The 15,500-nt window shown below is 36.6% G+C and overlaps 1 protein-coding gene across 5 annotated transcripts in view; it reads left to right on the top strand.

Annotated features, from left to right (window-relative positions):
* The window catches only part of ZNF638 (zinc finger protein 638), a 70,741-nt gene extending 58,761 nt beyond the window's left edge, over window positions 1–11,980 (top strand). For 3 of the 5 annotated variants that reach the window (XM_049651670.1, XM_049651669.1, XM_049651666.1), the window contains 7 exons: window positions 1,413–2,637; window positions 3,246–3,311; window positions 4,924–5,881; window positions 6,388–6,507; window positions 9,170–9,268; window positions 9,968–10,086; window positions 11,660–11,980. In XM_049651670.1, the coding sequence (XP_049507627.1) occupies window positions 1,413–2,637; window positions 3,246–3,311; window positions 4,924–5,881; window positions 6,388–6,507; window positions 9,170–9,268; window positions 9,968–10,086; window positions 11,660–11,725 (2,653 nt within the window). In that variant the 3' untranslated portion in view covers window positions 11,726–11,980. The remainder of the gene's footprint in view (window positions 1–1,412; window positions 2,638–3,245; window positions 3,312–4,923; window positions 5,882–6,387; window positions 6,508–9,169; window positions 9,269–9,967; window positions 10,087–11,659) is intronic. The other 2 variants (XM_049651665.1, XM_049651667.1) reach the window with 2 other exon arrangements.
* The last annotated feature ends 3,520 nt before the right edge of the window (window positions 11,981–15,500 follow it).

The following is a 15,500-nucleotide window of genomic DNA, read 5'->3' on the forward strand; positions in this document are numbered from 1 at the left end:
TTCTGCCTTTATAACTTTTCATCAAGAGGTGTTTCTCCAATCTCTTAGAACATTTTTTCCTTTGGAAGTTTAAACTTAACCATCTTTGGAGGGGAAGACCAGTTTATTGTCGCAAATGATTAGACCCTGATACGGTAGCACTTACTTTTTCCAAAGTTTTGAAATGTTAACATCTCAGGACACTGATATGCCTCATCTTGCATTAACTAAAAGATACATAGCCATCCTCTGAGAATCATATCGAGCGGATGTCTCATCCCCTCCTTCCTTGAAAACTAGGAGGAAAAAAACCAATATTCTTTACTATGAGGTATTGAAATGGCATTCTGATGTCTTCCTCTAATGTACTGCTTCTAATGTAATTAAGTGGATGTATTTGTGACATTTGATTTGTTTTGATAGCATTGCTTCGGAAGCTCAGATTTTCCTTGTCATTCTTCAAGATAACCTCTGATCTATGGAACATTAATATAAAAAGTTATTCTGTCTCTGTCTCAATGAAAGAAGTTGAATTACAGAATCACATACACTTTTGTTTACTTTGGATTTAGGAAGACCACAGTGAAAAAAGATCAATTATATATACTTGCCATGCATTTTCTCCATTTCTTCTGAACAATTTTACTTAAGACTTCAGAATTCTAAATTATTCTTCTGTAACTGGAAAGATTTCTTTTAATATATACTTTGTCACTCAGGTGGCCAAAGGCACATACTTTATGTTAAGGTGATTCTATTAGTTTTACCTCTAACTTTGAATCCAATAGAGTATTTAAAAGATACTTCCAAAGAAAGATTTCTTTTACGTATTACTATTAGTAATAAATACAGTTCTTGGGAAAAACAAATCTGTCTCACATCCAAAAAAAAAAGAGTTGACATGGTTAAGAGTATAGCCTTTCTCCCTACCAGTTTCTTTTTCTGTTCATTTTAGGTAAGATTCACTTAAATTTTAAATTTCAATGCATGGATTATTAGTTTCATTGTAGAACTATACATATATTTTATTATTTTAGTTAGCACTCTTGGGAAGATCTTAATAATTTGAGATGTCTCACATTCAGCCTTCTCATGTCTAGTGCAAACGTGACCCACAAGGAAAAAAATTGGTTAGAAGAATTTTATCAGTGATCATAGTTTTGTCATTATTTCCTTTGAACTAAGAAGAAATCTTCAATGCAATGGAGGATCTTTTTAAAAATTTTATATTGTTTACATATTTATGTCAAAACATCTTAACCATTTTAATGCCTATTGGCTGGATTTCCCAGTGCTTATTACTAATGCATCAGGAAGTCTTAACAATTGGCATCAAGAGGATTATTTATAATGGTTGAATTCTCATCATAGTTTGATTTTTGTTTGTGTTTTTGTTTGTGTTCTTTTTTTTGTTTGTTTTTAAATACTTTTAGCCCTGACTTGAAAAACAGTCCAGTTGATGAAAGTGAGGTGCAAACAGCAGCTGATAGTCCCTCTGTTAAACCTAGTGAGGTTGAAGAAGAAACTGTTCCCAACATTGAAACAGAAACTTCTGTACAGCTGGAAGAACCTTGTGTGGAAGAACCTGAAAAAGCACTATGTGACTCTGACTTTGCTATTGAAACGTTGGAAGTTGAAACTCAAGGAGAAGAGGTCAAAGTGGAAATTCCTCTTGTAGCATCCACTCCAATCAGTATTGAATTATTTACTGAAAATGTAGAGGAGTGTGTTTTAAATCAGCAGGTGTATACCAGTGACTTTGAGAAGGAAGAGGCAGAAATTATTAACCCTGAAACAGAATTATCTACATCTGACAGTGCATTTATAGAAGAAAGGAACATTAAAGGAATTCTAGAAGAATCTCCAGCTGAAGCAGAAGATTTCTTTTCTGGGATTACACAGTCTATGATAGAAGCTGTAGCTGAAGTGGACAAACGCGAAACTGTTTCAGAAATAGTACCATCTCCTTGCGTTGTGGCCTTAGTACCTGGAATTGCCATTGGGGATGAGAAAGCAGTGAACAAAAAGGGAATTCCTGAGAAAAGTAACATGGATGAAAAGGAGAAGAATGAAATTAATAGTAAGGAAACCAGAATGGATCTGCAGATAGGAACAGAAAAGGCTGAAAGGAATGATGCTAGGATGGTTGCAGAGAAGTTGGAAAAGATTATGGCAGCAGTGAAAGAAAAGCCTGCAGAAAATGCTGTGATCAAGGCATACCCAAATAAAGGAATGGGTCAGGCCAACAAGCCTGATGAAACTAGTAAAACTAGTATGTTGGCTGTATCAAATACACCTAGCACTAAATCAAGCATCAAGGCTGGTATGGTCTCCTCTCCAAAGGCAAAAGCTACAGCTTCAAAATCTGAAAACCAGAAAAGTTTTCTAAAATCTGTACTCAGAGATCAAATAAATGCTGAAAAGAAACTTTCAGCCAAGGAATTGGGTCTCCTTAAACCTCCAAGTGCCAGGTCAGGCTTGGCTGAAAACAGCAATAAATTCAGACCCACTCATTGCGGTGTTACCAGAGGAGGCAGTGGAAGGATCTCAGCCCTGCAAGGCAAGGATTCTAAACTGGATTACAGGGATATTACAAAACAATCTCAGGAAACAGAGGCTAGACCTTCCATCATGAAACGGGATGACAGCAACAATAAGGTGAGGAGGGTAGGAAGAATGGCTCAGTGTATCTTTGAAATAGCTCTGCTGTGGTAGTTTTGGAGTAGGAGATGTAATCTTGTTTTGTACTTTCATCTCCTCACTCCACTCCCAAACTCAGTTTCTCTTAATGATTCCACCGAGTTAAGCCAATAGACATTTAAATAATAAGCTCAAGTTAGTAATTTATTAACAGGTTTGAAAAACGTTATTTGGATAAAATGTGGTCAGAAATATAACTGGTTTAAAAAAAATTCTGCAGTGAATGTCCTGAGGTGACTTAGCACTCTGCTTCTGAATGGGAAACGGTTTTCTTTTTTAAAGTGAAGCTTCCTTTATCAGCTTACTGATTGCCCAACTTAGACATTGTGGCTATAGGGAAGAAAAGATCAATAAAACAATTTAACTACAGCTTACAGAGATGATGCCTGTACTGTTAAATGATTGTTGACTTAGTGTGCTATACCTGTTAACTGTTTGCATAATTAAATGTGTTTGGATATTGTTTGGTGTTTGGATTCTTTTTTTTTTTTTTTTTTTTTTTTTAAGGACATTAATAACATAGTTGTAAATTCTGTTTTTCTATATTTTTTTACTTAATGTTTCAGACTTTGGCTGGGCAAAACACTAAGAATCCTAAAGGCACCACTGGTAGAAGTTCCAAATCTAAAGAGGTAAGAAACAAGTCACTAACATTAAGCCTTCTATTCTGTCCTTCAACAGAAGAGTTCATCTGTGGTGTAACTTGTGTCTGTCTCTCCTGTAATAGTCAATTTGATACAGAGCAAGGGACAGGATGAGATACCTTTTTTTTGACCCTACCACCAATTTGTTTTTTGACCTTGAGCTAGGCTAAATGGTTTGTGTTCATGGTGCAGGGCAAAAAATTAGGCAGGGGTAGGAAGGGAATTAAAATAGGAAAATCCCTCCAATCTTATATTGATGGCAGTAGGTTATAAACACAGAATAAAAGCACATGTGTAAAGAAGACTGGTGTTTGACTGGGGTCCTTGCCATTCTGTGGAACTTGCAAACAGGTCTTCCTTTTGAGATGCTCAATTTAACCTAACTGGATGGGCTCTTAAGATTTACTTTCCTGGTACTAAGTTCTACTGCCAAATAAATGTCTTCTTTTTGTTGTTGTTGTTTGATATTTTAGGTTTCCTACCATGCATAAAATATTTTTTTAGTCATTTTATTTTTTTCCCCTGGTAAGGGATGATTTGGGGCCTATTTTATTCAGGGCAAGGAGAAATGGTAGTAGTTTAAGAAGCAGAAGTAAGGATAACAGTTATTTCTGTTGTCTTAATAAGTGGGTATTACAAATGCTTACATGTCCGTTCCCTCCCCCACCCCCTTACTGAGTGTATGTTCTAATGTCATTATATATACTAGTAATTGATTGTTGATAGCATACTAAGTTTGTAGGAGGCCTGTTGGGGATTATTTTCTTTAGTATTAACACCATTTTTCAAATTACAGATACTGTTTTTTCTCTCTCTCTCTGTCTCTTGTCTCTTTTAGAATTAAATTTTGAGAGAGAGAGTGTGTGCAAAAGTGAGGGAGGGTCAGAGGGAGAGACGGACAGGATCCCAAGCAGGCTCCATGCTCAGTGTGGAGCCAACATGGGGCTTGATCTCACAATCATAAGATCATGACTTGAGCTGAAATCAAGAGTTGAACGCCTAATCGGCTGAACCACCCAGGGGTCCCACATACTGTTGTTTTGTTTTTTTTTTCAAATGCAGTTGTATTTGACATTAAGTCTTACTTAGTAAGAATAAACTTCATATTAATGCTGTATATCTTAATTGGTTAATGGAGCAATCTACTTAGCTATTTACTTTCCGGCTGCATTTGAGGTACTTTTAATAGTCCGATAAGTCTCCTAGAACACTTGTTAGGTAACATTTAACAGGGAACAGTAAATTCTTTACATTGTTGTAATTGGTAAGTGCTTTTAAGTGTAGTATTTTGTTTCATATTTCAAAACTCGTATATCACTTAGGAGATAATTGTAATCTTATTGAAATTAAGTAAAGGTGAAAGTAGGTTGATCTTGTTAAGATTTTACCTTTGGTGTTGTTTATTATGAATTAGAGCTGATTCATTTGTGGGGCTTTAAAAACTAGCTTCTCTCAGCCTATAGGAAATTTCTTTGCCCTGAAATTCTCACAGATGATCCTTCATGCACATTTACTGAGATTATTTGGAACCTGACCAGTTGTTGGTATCTGGTTCTGTTCACAGTTCTGTGATTTTTTTTTTTTTTAATCTTTTCAACAGGAATCATCATTTCCATTTAATTTGGATGAATTTGTCACAGTAGATGAGGTTATAGAAGAAGTAAATCCTTTTCAAGCCAAGCAGAACCCACTAAAGGGAAAAAGAAAAGAAGCTCTGAAAAATACTACTCCTTCCTCTGAACTTAACTTAAAGAAGAAGAAAGGGAAAACTTCTGCCCCTCGTGTTGCTGAGGGGGAATTATCTTTTGTAACATTGGATGAGATTGGGGAAGAGGAAGATGGAGCTGCACATCTAGCACAAGCTCTAGTCACTGTGGATGAAGTAATTGATGAAGAAGAAATAAATATGGAAGAAATGGTAAAAAATTCAAATTCACTTCTTACATTAGATGAGTTAATTGATCAAGATGATTGCATTTCCCATAGTGAACCTAAAGATGTTACTGTACTGTCAGTGGCTGAAGAGCAAGATCTCCTCAAACAGGAACGCTTGGTAACTGTGGATGAAATTGGAGAAGTTGAGGAGCTACCTTTAAATGAATCGGCAGACTTAAGTTTTACCACTTTAAATACTAAAGGAGATGAGGGAAATACTGGAAGGGATCCCATTGGGTTCATTTCTTCCCAGATGCCTGAAGACCCTTCTACCTTAGTTACTGTAGATGAGATACAGGATGACAGCAGTGATTTGCATTTAGTGACTTTGGATGAAGTAACTGAAGAGGATGAAGACTCCCTGGCAGATTTTAACAATCTTAAAGAAGAGCTTAATTTTGTTACTGTTGATGAAGTTGGAGAGGAGGAAGATGGAGACAATGATTTAAAAGTTGAATTAGCACAAAGCAAAAATGACCATCCCACAGATAAAAGGGGGGATAGAAAGAAGAGAGCTGTGGACACAAAGAAGATGAAACTTGAAGCCTTGTCCCACGTTGGTCCAATAAATGAGAATGTTATGGAAGAAGATCTGAAAACCATGATTGAAAGACATTTAGCAGGTAGATATTTAGAAGTGGTAGTTTTTCTGCTTTATGAGGGGATTTCATTTACAATTTTTAAAATGTTGCATCATTACTAATAATTTTTCCTGTGTTAATATAAGAAGTCAACAAGCAGTTATATGGCCAGTGATACTATCCAAAGAAATGTGTGCAAGTTCACAGATTTCTTTTAACTATAGAGCAGACTTTGTCCCAAGTTATCATACCTCAAGAAAAGATGACAAAGCTGGAAAGCAAACTAGAGTGCCCAAATTAGAATTGGAATGAAAATGGTATATTTGTGTTACTGGAAAACACAGCTTGTGATGAATAGAAGGATGTTATTATACCAGACTGCTTCCCAGTTTTTCCTTAGATTTAGGAATTAGAAAAATTTGTAAAGGTACCATTTCACTGTTAAGTAATATTTTGATGGTATAGAGTAATAGGTTTAGCTCACTTTAGGGAGATCAAAATAATTTCTGAACTAAGAATGGCATGCTATTACTATAGCAATAAATTAGACTTTCTCTTTAAAGCTAAAACGCCAACCAAGAGAGTTAGAATTGGGAAAACACCACCATCGGAAAGAGCTGTTGCGACAGAACCAGTGAAAGGTGAAGAGGCCTTCCAAATTAGTGAAGGTAAAGCAGGATTGATGGAAGTGGGGAGGAGTGTAGAAAGTAACACAACACAAGGTGGTCATTGAAATTCCAAAGGTCTACCATCTAAGAAGAAAAGTAGAAAAGCAGTGAAATAGAGTGGGGGGGTGGTGAGGCAGAGAAGGCAGCCTTACCTGGATAAAGATTTTTGTCTTTGTAACTTGAAGATAATGGAATATAATAGAATGGGATAACAGAATAGGAGGCAGTCCTTTTATGATAGAATGTGACAATAAAACATGACAATTTTGTGGAAATGATACACAAAAGGTTATTCTGACCATGTTGCAGCCTCAAGTAGAAATCATTCCTCAATTCTTATTTGTGGGCCCAGATCCCTTGCTTTGTGGAGGCTGCCAAGCAGCTAGCCAATGGAATAAACAAGGTGTCTAAACATTGATAAAATGTATGTTGAAACAAATAAGGACCAGTGTCTAGTGAGAGTGAATACTCTAGTCACTCAACAAATATTTGTCACTGTGTCTATTATATTCAGAGCAAAATTATAAAAAGGGTAAGAAAAAACACACAGTTCCATGTCTCAAGTTAACTGATTCAGAGAGTTAAAGCAAAAAATCAACTACTAGGATGACTTTAAACAGCACTACAAGGTATTCTTTGTACCATTCTCGTTGATGTACCCTCCTTGCCCTCTTGCTTTTCTGTCCTGTCTTCTTTAAGGAAAAACTACCAACTGTGATCCAGTCCAAGTTCATTGAATCTGATCTAAGCTGTGCCTTCAGTGCTGCTTCACAGTCTGTTCTAGGCCTCCTTTCTTCCTCATTTCCTAACCAGATGTAATAGAGGTCTTTCCCCACTCTGTATCACCTGCTGCATTACCCAGCTCATTCCTCCCTGGATAACCTTGCTTTCATTTCCATTTACCAGAGCAGATAGAGTATCTCCCCTGTCTTCCAACTTGTATTTGATCTACCGTGGCACCTCACATATAAAATATGGCCAAGTCTTTCCCATTAAAAAAAAAACATGCCCTTAACTTGGGAATCCTTCTGGTTCCCATCCCTTCTCTTTGCTTTCAGTGCGAAGTATCTGGAAGGAATCACCTGTTCTCACTTCTTCTCATTAAACTGAATGTATTTTGACTTCTTTCTAATTCACCTTCCTGAAATTGATGTTGACAGAGAACCCCCCAGCTTGATTTATTGTTTTCTTTTCTTCCTAATTTGGTTTTATTTGACCTCTCTGCATTATTCGTTACTATTGTTCATGTCTTTCTTGAAGCTCTCTCCCATGGCTAAGTGGGTACTCTTCCTTCTTTGTGTGTTCTTCTCCATAACTTCTCCTTGATATAAAGCTATAGTTAGTAGTTTGGTAATCTGACAAATAGCTCCTAGCATGATTTCATGAGAGTGTTTTTCTCCCAGGATTTCTGTTTGCAACTACCAGCTTGTCTAGAACTGCCTCATCTCAGCTGAAGAATAAAGATGACTTATATACTGTTTATATAACAATTTATTTCTGTTAATGGACAATACATTTTGACAAAAGGACCTAGCAGAAGCAAAAGTAATTTTCTAAATAATTTTAAACCTAAAATAATTGTTCTAATCTATTTAAATAATTACATATAACATATATTTTTAATATTACAAGATAAATGTAGCCGGAGCAAATATGTTTGAGAAAGTTTATTATTACTCTGGTGAGGGAATAAACTTTTGTGGGAAGAGACTACAGACTATTTTAATCAAGTCAAGAAAAGGGAGAGCCTTTTTTAATTGACTCTTTAGGACTTGATGACTTGTAAGACACCAGGAATAATGATTTCATAGTTCCTGTCCATCCCCTCATATTTGTTGAAGAGTGGCTCAGTTGCATGGAGAGACACTGAACTTGAAGTCACAAGCTTTGGTTCTAGCCTCTGTCCAAGCCTTGCAACCTTGGGCATGCCTATAGTTTCTTGTGTCTTGGTTTTGCTTTCTCCATCTCTGAAGAAATAGGGATAATGATGATTTGACCTGCCTATCTCACACAAGATAAACGCTAAGTAGATGGTGTATATGTGAAGGAGATTTGTCAACTACCACAGTAACAGTAAGGTATTACAGCTACTGAGGGTAACCAGGATTGCTTGGAACCAGTTCCCATTTTTGTTTTCCCCCAAGATCATATTATGCAGAGTCTGCTAACATTGAATGTTTCTCACATATTACTTTGCAGGGCTTTAACATTTGTAATTTCACTTACGATTCTGTCTGACAAGGGTCTTGTCTGTCAGTTTAGGCTCAGTTTTTCCTGATTGGAAGAACCTCCGTACAGGGCATCAGAATTATTTTCTGCCCATGTCTTTTCCTCCTTAATCCACACTCTTTCCCAGCCCAACCCAACCCGTTAACATACTCTAGTTAACTCTTGACAGTAATTATAGAACTTGGGCTTCTTCCATTACCATTTAAGTTCTTTTGAGAGCAATATATAAACAAAATATGCTGTTAGCTTTTGTCCATTTATTCCTAACATTGAAGAATCTTGGAAGAGTGGTCAAGTGGGATTAACCAAGGAAGGTTTACTTAGAGAGATGAACCATAAATCAATCTTTGAAGGCAGGGACTATCTGATGTTCGGTTTATAGGCTGTAAGTCTATTTTGAATAACTTTTTCCTTGAAAATTTAATGATTTTAGTTGATGAAGAATCTGCATTGAAGGATTCAGAACCAGAACGAAAACGTAAGAAGATTGAGGATTCTTTAGGGAAATCAGTGGTACCTGATGTTCCCGAAGGTAAAAATAAACATGACATTTTTCCTTCTCCATATGAAATAAAAGTTCGGTACCATATTAAGCGTTCTGTTGTTTAGATAACTAATGCAGTAACCTTGCTTAGATGATTATTTAGAGTAGAAATTCACATTCGCATTTCTGAAGACAGTTTATTAGGCCTAGCAAGGTTTTCTTTGCATTCTGGGAAATGTCTCTTCTTGTATTCCTGTACTTCATTTGCTGCTATGGAAAGGATTGAGTTATACTTGCCCAGGCAGAAATTTCAGTTAAATAGAACATGCTGGAAAGCTTGGCTGGCAAACTGTTTCGTGGCCAGCTAAAATGAGCTAAGGAGCACCATATTTGTTTACCCAGCATATTCCCCAAGCAGTTACCCATCGTTCTGCCTCTTTTTTTCTTGATTTATTTTAATAGGATTCCAAAAAGGTTTATTTCAAGGCTTTTAGATTATTTTCCAGTAAATTGCTATTCTGAAGGAATGTCATGGTATCCTGGAGGCTCTGGAATATTATAGAATCCATTCAAAGATAGAGACATCGGTTTTGTGATTAAAAGCTTAATTGCTCTTGATCCCTAGGTACACAGCCGTATATATTATGTTTATATGTAAATATATATTGTGATTAGCACGTTTGTTGTGTATAGATAAATTATTAATTTTCCTCCACTCTCTTCCCCCCTTTTTCTTCCATCCTGTAGATTTGGACTTTCTTGTACCGAAGGCTGGATTCTTCTGTCCAATTTGTTCCCTCTTCTACTCAGGTGAAAAAGCAATGACAAATCACTGCAAGAGTACACGTCATAAGCAAAATACAGAGGTAACTCTTTTTTTTCTTAACATCTCATGAAATTCTTCAGGGGGTAGTATTATAATCAAACTACTTAAGTGTCCACCCAAAATGTACATTCTTTCCCTTTGGGAGAACTTTTGAAGGTTTGTACCTGTTTATTCCTCTTCAGTTCAAAAGTACAGTCTTCAGTGTACCTTGCCAGGAACTCCTAGTCTTTATTCCTTTTCCTCTGGCAGCATTCCCCAGAGTAGATTCTGCAGGTCATTAGTCCCATGTGACGCTCCATTAAAGTGTGGAAAACCATGTATTCTGATGGCCTCTTGCAGAATCATGGACACATAGCTTTTTAAATTTTGTGAATTGTCTAGTCAGAATCTGCTAAACTTTATTTAACCCATTCCCTAAATGGATTTAATCACAACCCCTCTCCCCTGTTTAAAATTGTACTCATCTTTAGGAAGCACTACTTTAGAGAATCATCATTAACCATAGTTGAAGCAGTGTTTCTGATTCCTCCAGAATCTTTGAGAGTTGTTTTATATATCCTCTACCTTGAATCTGTGGCATCAATACTGCCCTAACATTTATTGAGTTGTTATTTGCTGGAAGCATATTTACTCCCCTTGTCAATTCTGTGAGGTGGATGGTGTCATTCAAAATGTACTTTAAAAATTTTTTTTTTAATTTTTTATTGTTCCAGTTATAAAGATCAGGAAAACAGGCTTAAAGAGTATCTAAACCCAAGTATCTAGTCCCAAGTTCACATAGCTAGTTCATGGCAGACCTAGGATTTGAACCTAGCTCTGTTCTATTCTGGCCTCAAACCCTTAACTGTTACGCTATACTACCTGTGCTCTTAACTTTATCATGTCATTTTTCCATTTAAAATTTCCACTGGCATTGTATTACATTTGGAATAATATCCAGACTTCTTCTTGTAGGGCTATGAAGATCTGATTCCTGTTTCTCTGATCTCACTGTTATTGCCCACTACCTTTCAGTTTTCCTAGCTCTCTTGGCTTTCCTTTTCATACATGAAAGGCCCCTTTGCTGCTTTTGTACCTTTGTATCACTGTTCCTTTGCTGTCTCCCAATGCCACTTGTATAGCCAACTTTTCCCCATCATTTAGCTAAGTCTGAATTCCAGTATCAACTTCCCAGAAGGGGCTGTGCTTAAGAAAGACCTAGCTGAAGTACAAAACTCCCTCCCACTTCCAAAAAGAGTCAACCTCGATCACTTACCTTATTGTATTTCTTTCCTTTATAGTGCTTACCAGCACCCAAAATTATCTTGTTTATTTATTCTTTTATTATTTCTCTTCCCCCACTAGAATGTAAGCTCCATGAAATAAAGGGCCTTACCTATCTTGTTGACCACTGAATCCCCAAGCACCAAGCATAATGCCTGGTATATCATAAATATCAGATGACTGGTGAATGGAAGGAAAGAATGTTAATGTAAGGCAATGTGTTTCTAATCTTTATTTTGTAGGATCAGGCTCTTTTAAATTGTAAATTCAGTGAAATATATTAGATACGTTTGTATACAGAGCAAAGCTACATCTAATAAACATTTTATATTGCAAATTGTTTTTAACAGAAGTTCATGGCCAAGCAAAGAAAGGAAAAGGAGCAGAATGAGGCTGAAGAAAGAAGCTCTAGGTGATTGGGGGAAAGGGGAAGAACTTCATTAGAAATTCGTTTAGGGTCCAGTTGATTTGTGTATTTTTGTTATCATTAATTTGTAATTTTTGTTTCAGAAGCAAATATTCATGTTGTACAAATTTCTGATTGCCCTTGATGTGGAGAGACTGATGGGGAAAGTATGATGGGTTTGATTTTTATATCAAATCATCAGGCATGGAGAAATATCTTTTAGAAGTGTTAAAATAAATGTTCCTACTGTATATTTAAAATATCATCTTGTGTTTGTGGCTGATTTTATTAAAGACTTGGTTGCCTCTGATTTCAGACAGGAGACCGCTGTGACTTAGGATGTTTGGGGATTCTTCATGTATTACTGGAAGTCATAGCATAGCAGGGTTTCACTTTGCTTCAACCATTCATATATAGGTCAGAGATTTCTTAAAACTCCCATTTTTTCTGGATAAAATAACATTATAGCAAGTTTGACCCAGGTAAGTTTAAGTAAAATTGCAGCTTTTAACGTGTTAGGAAGATACTTTTTTCTGCTTGAGGTAACATCTGTTTCTGCCAGGACCTATTTAAGATAGCTTCTAGCAAGTCATTTAGTATTAGCTTGAAACTACAAAGACCAAGCAGCCTGTACTTCTGTGAACCATAATACAGTTGCTTTTTAAACCATTTGAATTTGTATTTAATATGTTTGTAAGAGTTGCAAAGGTGCAAAAAATAATTCAATGGATTATTAGGTGCTGGACATAGCCCTGTACTGTAAATTTTTAGATTAGGCATGCTTCAAACATAGGCCCACTGACTTTGAATTGCTTTAATACCAGATTTCGTAACTTTTCCAAGATTAGAGTACACCAGTTAATAAGAGAGAATGAATGGAAGGAAATTAAAAACTACTACTTTTTTGGGGTTTTTTTTGTTTTTTTTTAATTTTTTTTTAATTTGAGAGAGCACCAGAGTAGGGGAGAGGGAGAGAAGAGAGACTGGATCTTAAGCAGACTCCACGCTCAGTGTAGAGCCCAATGCAGGGCTCAGTCCAACGACCCTGTGATCATGACCTGAGCCGAAATCAAGACTCAGACGCTCAACTGACTAAGCCACCCAGGCGCCTGAAAACTACTACTTTTTTAGATCTCTTACTCCCATCACAGCACATTACCTCACAGTGAGCGAGAACGAGGAACAAAAAGCAGCAACTTTTTGTTGCCCACTAAATTCACTGCACACTCAGTTCAGGCTTAGCCACAGCTTGAGCAAAATGACAGACTGTTACTACATGCCATAGACTAATGAATGGGGTGGGGAGAGGGATAGCTTATGAATGCCATCTGTCTATTGTAATTAAAACCTGATAGGTGAGGTAGGTAATAAGATGGAGAAGAGCTATTAAAAGGTTGCAGAATAAGGTGCCAGTGAGCTAAAGCAGTATAGTCAGAATCTTTTCCTTAGGCCGCTCTGAAGCTTTTAAAACCAGAGATAGTAAGAGCTTTAATCTTGTCTGAATCAACTTTGGAATAAAAAAAATTTCTTTATTAGCGTTTTTATTTATTTTTTGAGAGAGAGCATGAGCAGGGGAGGGGCAGAAGAGAGGGAAACACAGACTTCAAAGCAGGCTCCAGGCTCTGAGCTGTCATCACAGAGCCCAACTCGGGACTTGAAGTCATGGAAGCCACAAGATCATGACCTGAGCCGAAATCAGACGCCTAACCAGCTGAGCCACCCAGACACCCCTCAACTTTGGAATTTAATCTTAAAATTTTAAGTGTGAAACTCTTACTTCTGTCAAATTAGTTACATGGAAATTGGGATTCTAAATTAGAATAAAAGGAACTCCTAAAGCATAAAAGTGGTAGGGATGATTTTTGTTTCATCCTAGTGACAGGTGTTGATGGTTAGTAAACCATATATAAACCATGCTGTACTTAGTAAATCATGTTCCTGTCTGCTGCTTATTGTTCTTAAGACTGGGAATTTTTAGGGTTCCAAATACAAAAGATTTTTGTGTTTTTCTAAAAATAAAGACTTCTTTGCATATAATTTTAGAATTGTTGTATACTTTTTTCAGAAAACCTTGCAATACCTCCATCCTTTGTTCACACTATACTTTATCATACATGTAGCAGTTTTTGCTTACTAGTTGGTTGGGGGATATAATTTATTGCAGTGTACTTTTTAAAATTTCTATCATTTCATCATCTAGACACCAAAGCAATAAAAGATTGCATTCAACACCACTTCTAATAAAAATTTCTAGGTTTTATTACCCTTTCTGGCACAGAACGCTGTGGAAATTTTCTGCCTCTCCAAAACTGTTCCTTCTGAATTCTTGAAAAAAAAATGAGAGCCAAGTTTTTAAGATTTAAAATTTTTGTTTTAATATGATTTGGTTGTGGAAAATACCAGGCGTATTGAAGAAAATAGGACAATTTACACATACATACTAATTATGTAGTTTCAATAATTATGAACTCAAAGCTGAATATATGTATCTCCACTCGTACCTCTATTTTAAAGTAAATCTCAGCATGTCAGTTTACCCGTACATATTTCATTATGTGCTTTTTAAAAATAAGGATTATTTTCATGTAACCAATAACATCATTAATGATATCCCTTATTTAAATACAGTTCAAATTTTCTAATGTTTCATAAATGATTTTTATTTTATTATACTGTGTTTGAATCAAGGTCCAAATAAAGTCCATACCTTGTGACTGTTTTGATAGGTCTTTTTTCTTTAATGTATGTTTATTTTTGAGAGCGAGTGAGCCCAAGCGGGGGAGGAGCACAGAGATAGGGAGGGAGGGAGGGAGGGAGACAGGGAGACACACAGATTCCAAAGCAGGCTCCAGGCTCCTAGCTGTCAGCATAGACCCTGAAGCAGGGCTTGAACTCAGAAACTGTGAGATCATGAGCTGAAGTCAGATACTCAACCAACAGACCTACCCAGGCACCTCTAATAATTTTAAAATGGGGTTTGTACGTTTCTGCATTTCTTAATTTATTAATTTGTTTGGTATTATAAAGAATAATAATCTGATGGATCGGAAATGGGGGGTGGGGGAAGGAAAGAAAAATAAAGCTGATCCCTCACATAATTTGAGAAACACTGCTGAAGTGTTCCTCACAGTTTAGATTTTGTTGGTTGCAGCCTTGTAGTGCAATTTTAGTGTATTCCTCTATCCTATGATGTCCTTTGAATCTGTGGTTGAATATGGAAACATCAGAATTTCGTTCTTTTTCTTTTTGTCAAGACTGCTTCTGGTGGTGATGTGGTCTTCCTGATCAGGAGGCACAAAGTATCTGATTGTTTTCTTTGGGATTTTAGTAGCAGTTGATGCTTAAAGTTTAGATGTATATTTTATTCATTGAGGGTTGCAAAATGGTGATATTTTAATGTATATTCCTTGTATAAGCTGGAATACTCTTCTGAAAAGAGAAACTTGTCTCATCTGCTTTTTAGTTACTTAGTGGTGTAGTTTGTTTAAGAAAGGCATGATGCAGGGGGTGCCTAGGTGGCTCATTCTGGTAAGCCTCCACCTCTTGATTTCGGCTCAGGTCATAATCTCATGGTTCATAGGTTCAAGCCCTGTGTCGGCTCGGTATTCTTTCCCTCTCTGTGCCCCTCCTCTTCTATCTCTCTCTCTCTCAAAATAAGGAAAGGCATGACAGGGGTGGGTGGCTCAGTTGGTTAAGTGTCCAACTCTTGATCTCAGGTCACAATTTCAAGCATGGTAAATACTGATGCTTTTCCTTACTCATTTTTTTAAATTGAGTTGCTGGCA

This window comes from Panthera uncia (assembly GCF_023721935.1).
Source record: "Panthera uncia isolate 11264 chromosome A3 unlocalized genomic scaffold, Puncia_PCG_1.0 HiC_scaffold_11, whole genome shotgun sequence".
Classification (NCBI taxonomy): domain Eukaryota; kingdom Metazoa; phylum Chordata; class Mammalia; order Carnivora; family Felidae; genus Panthera; species Panthera uncia.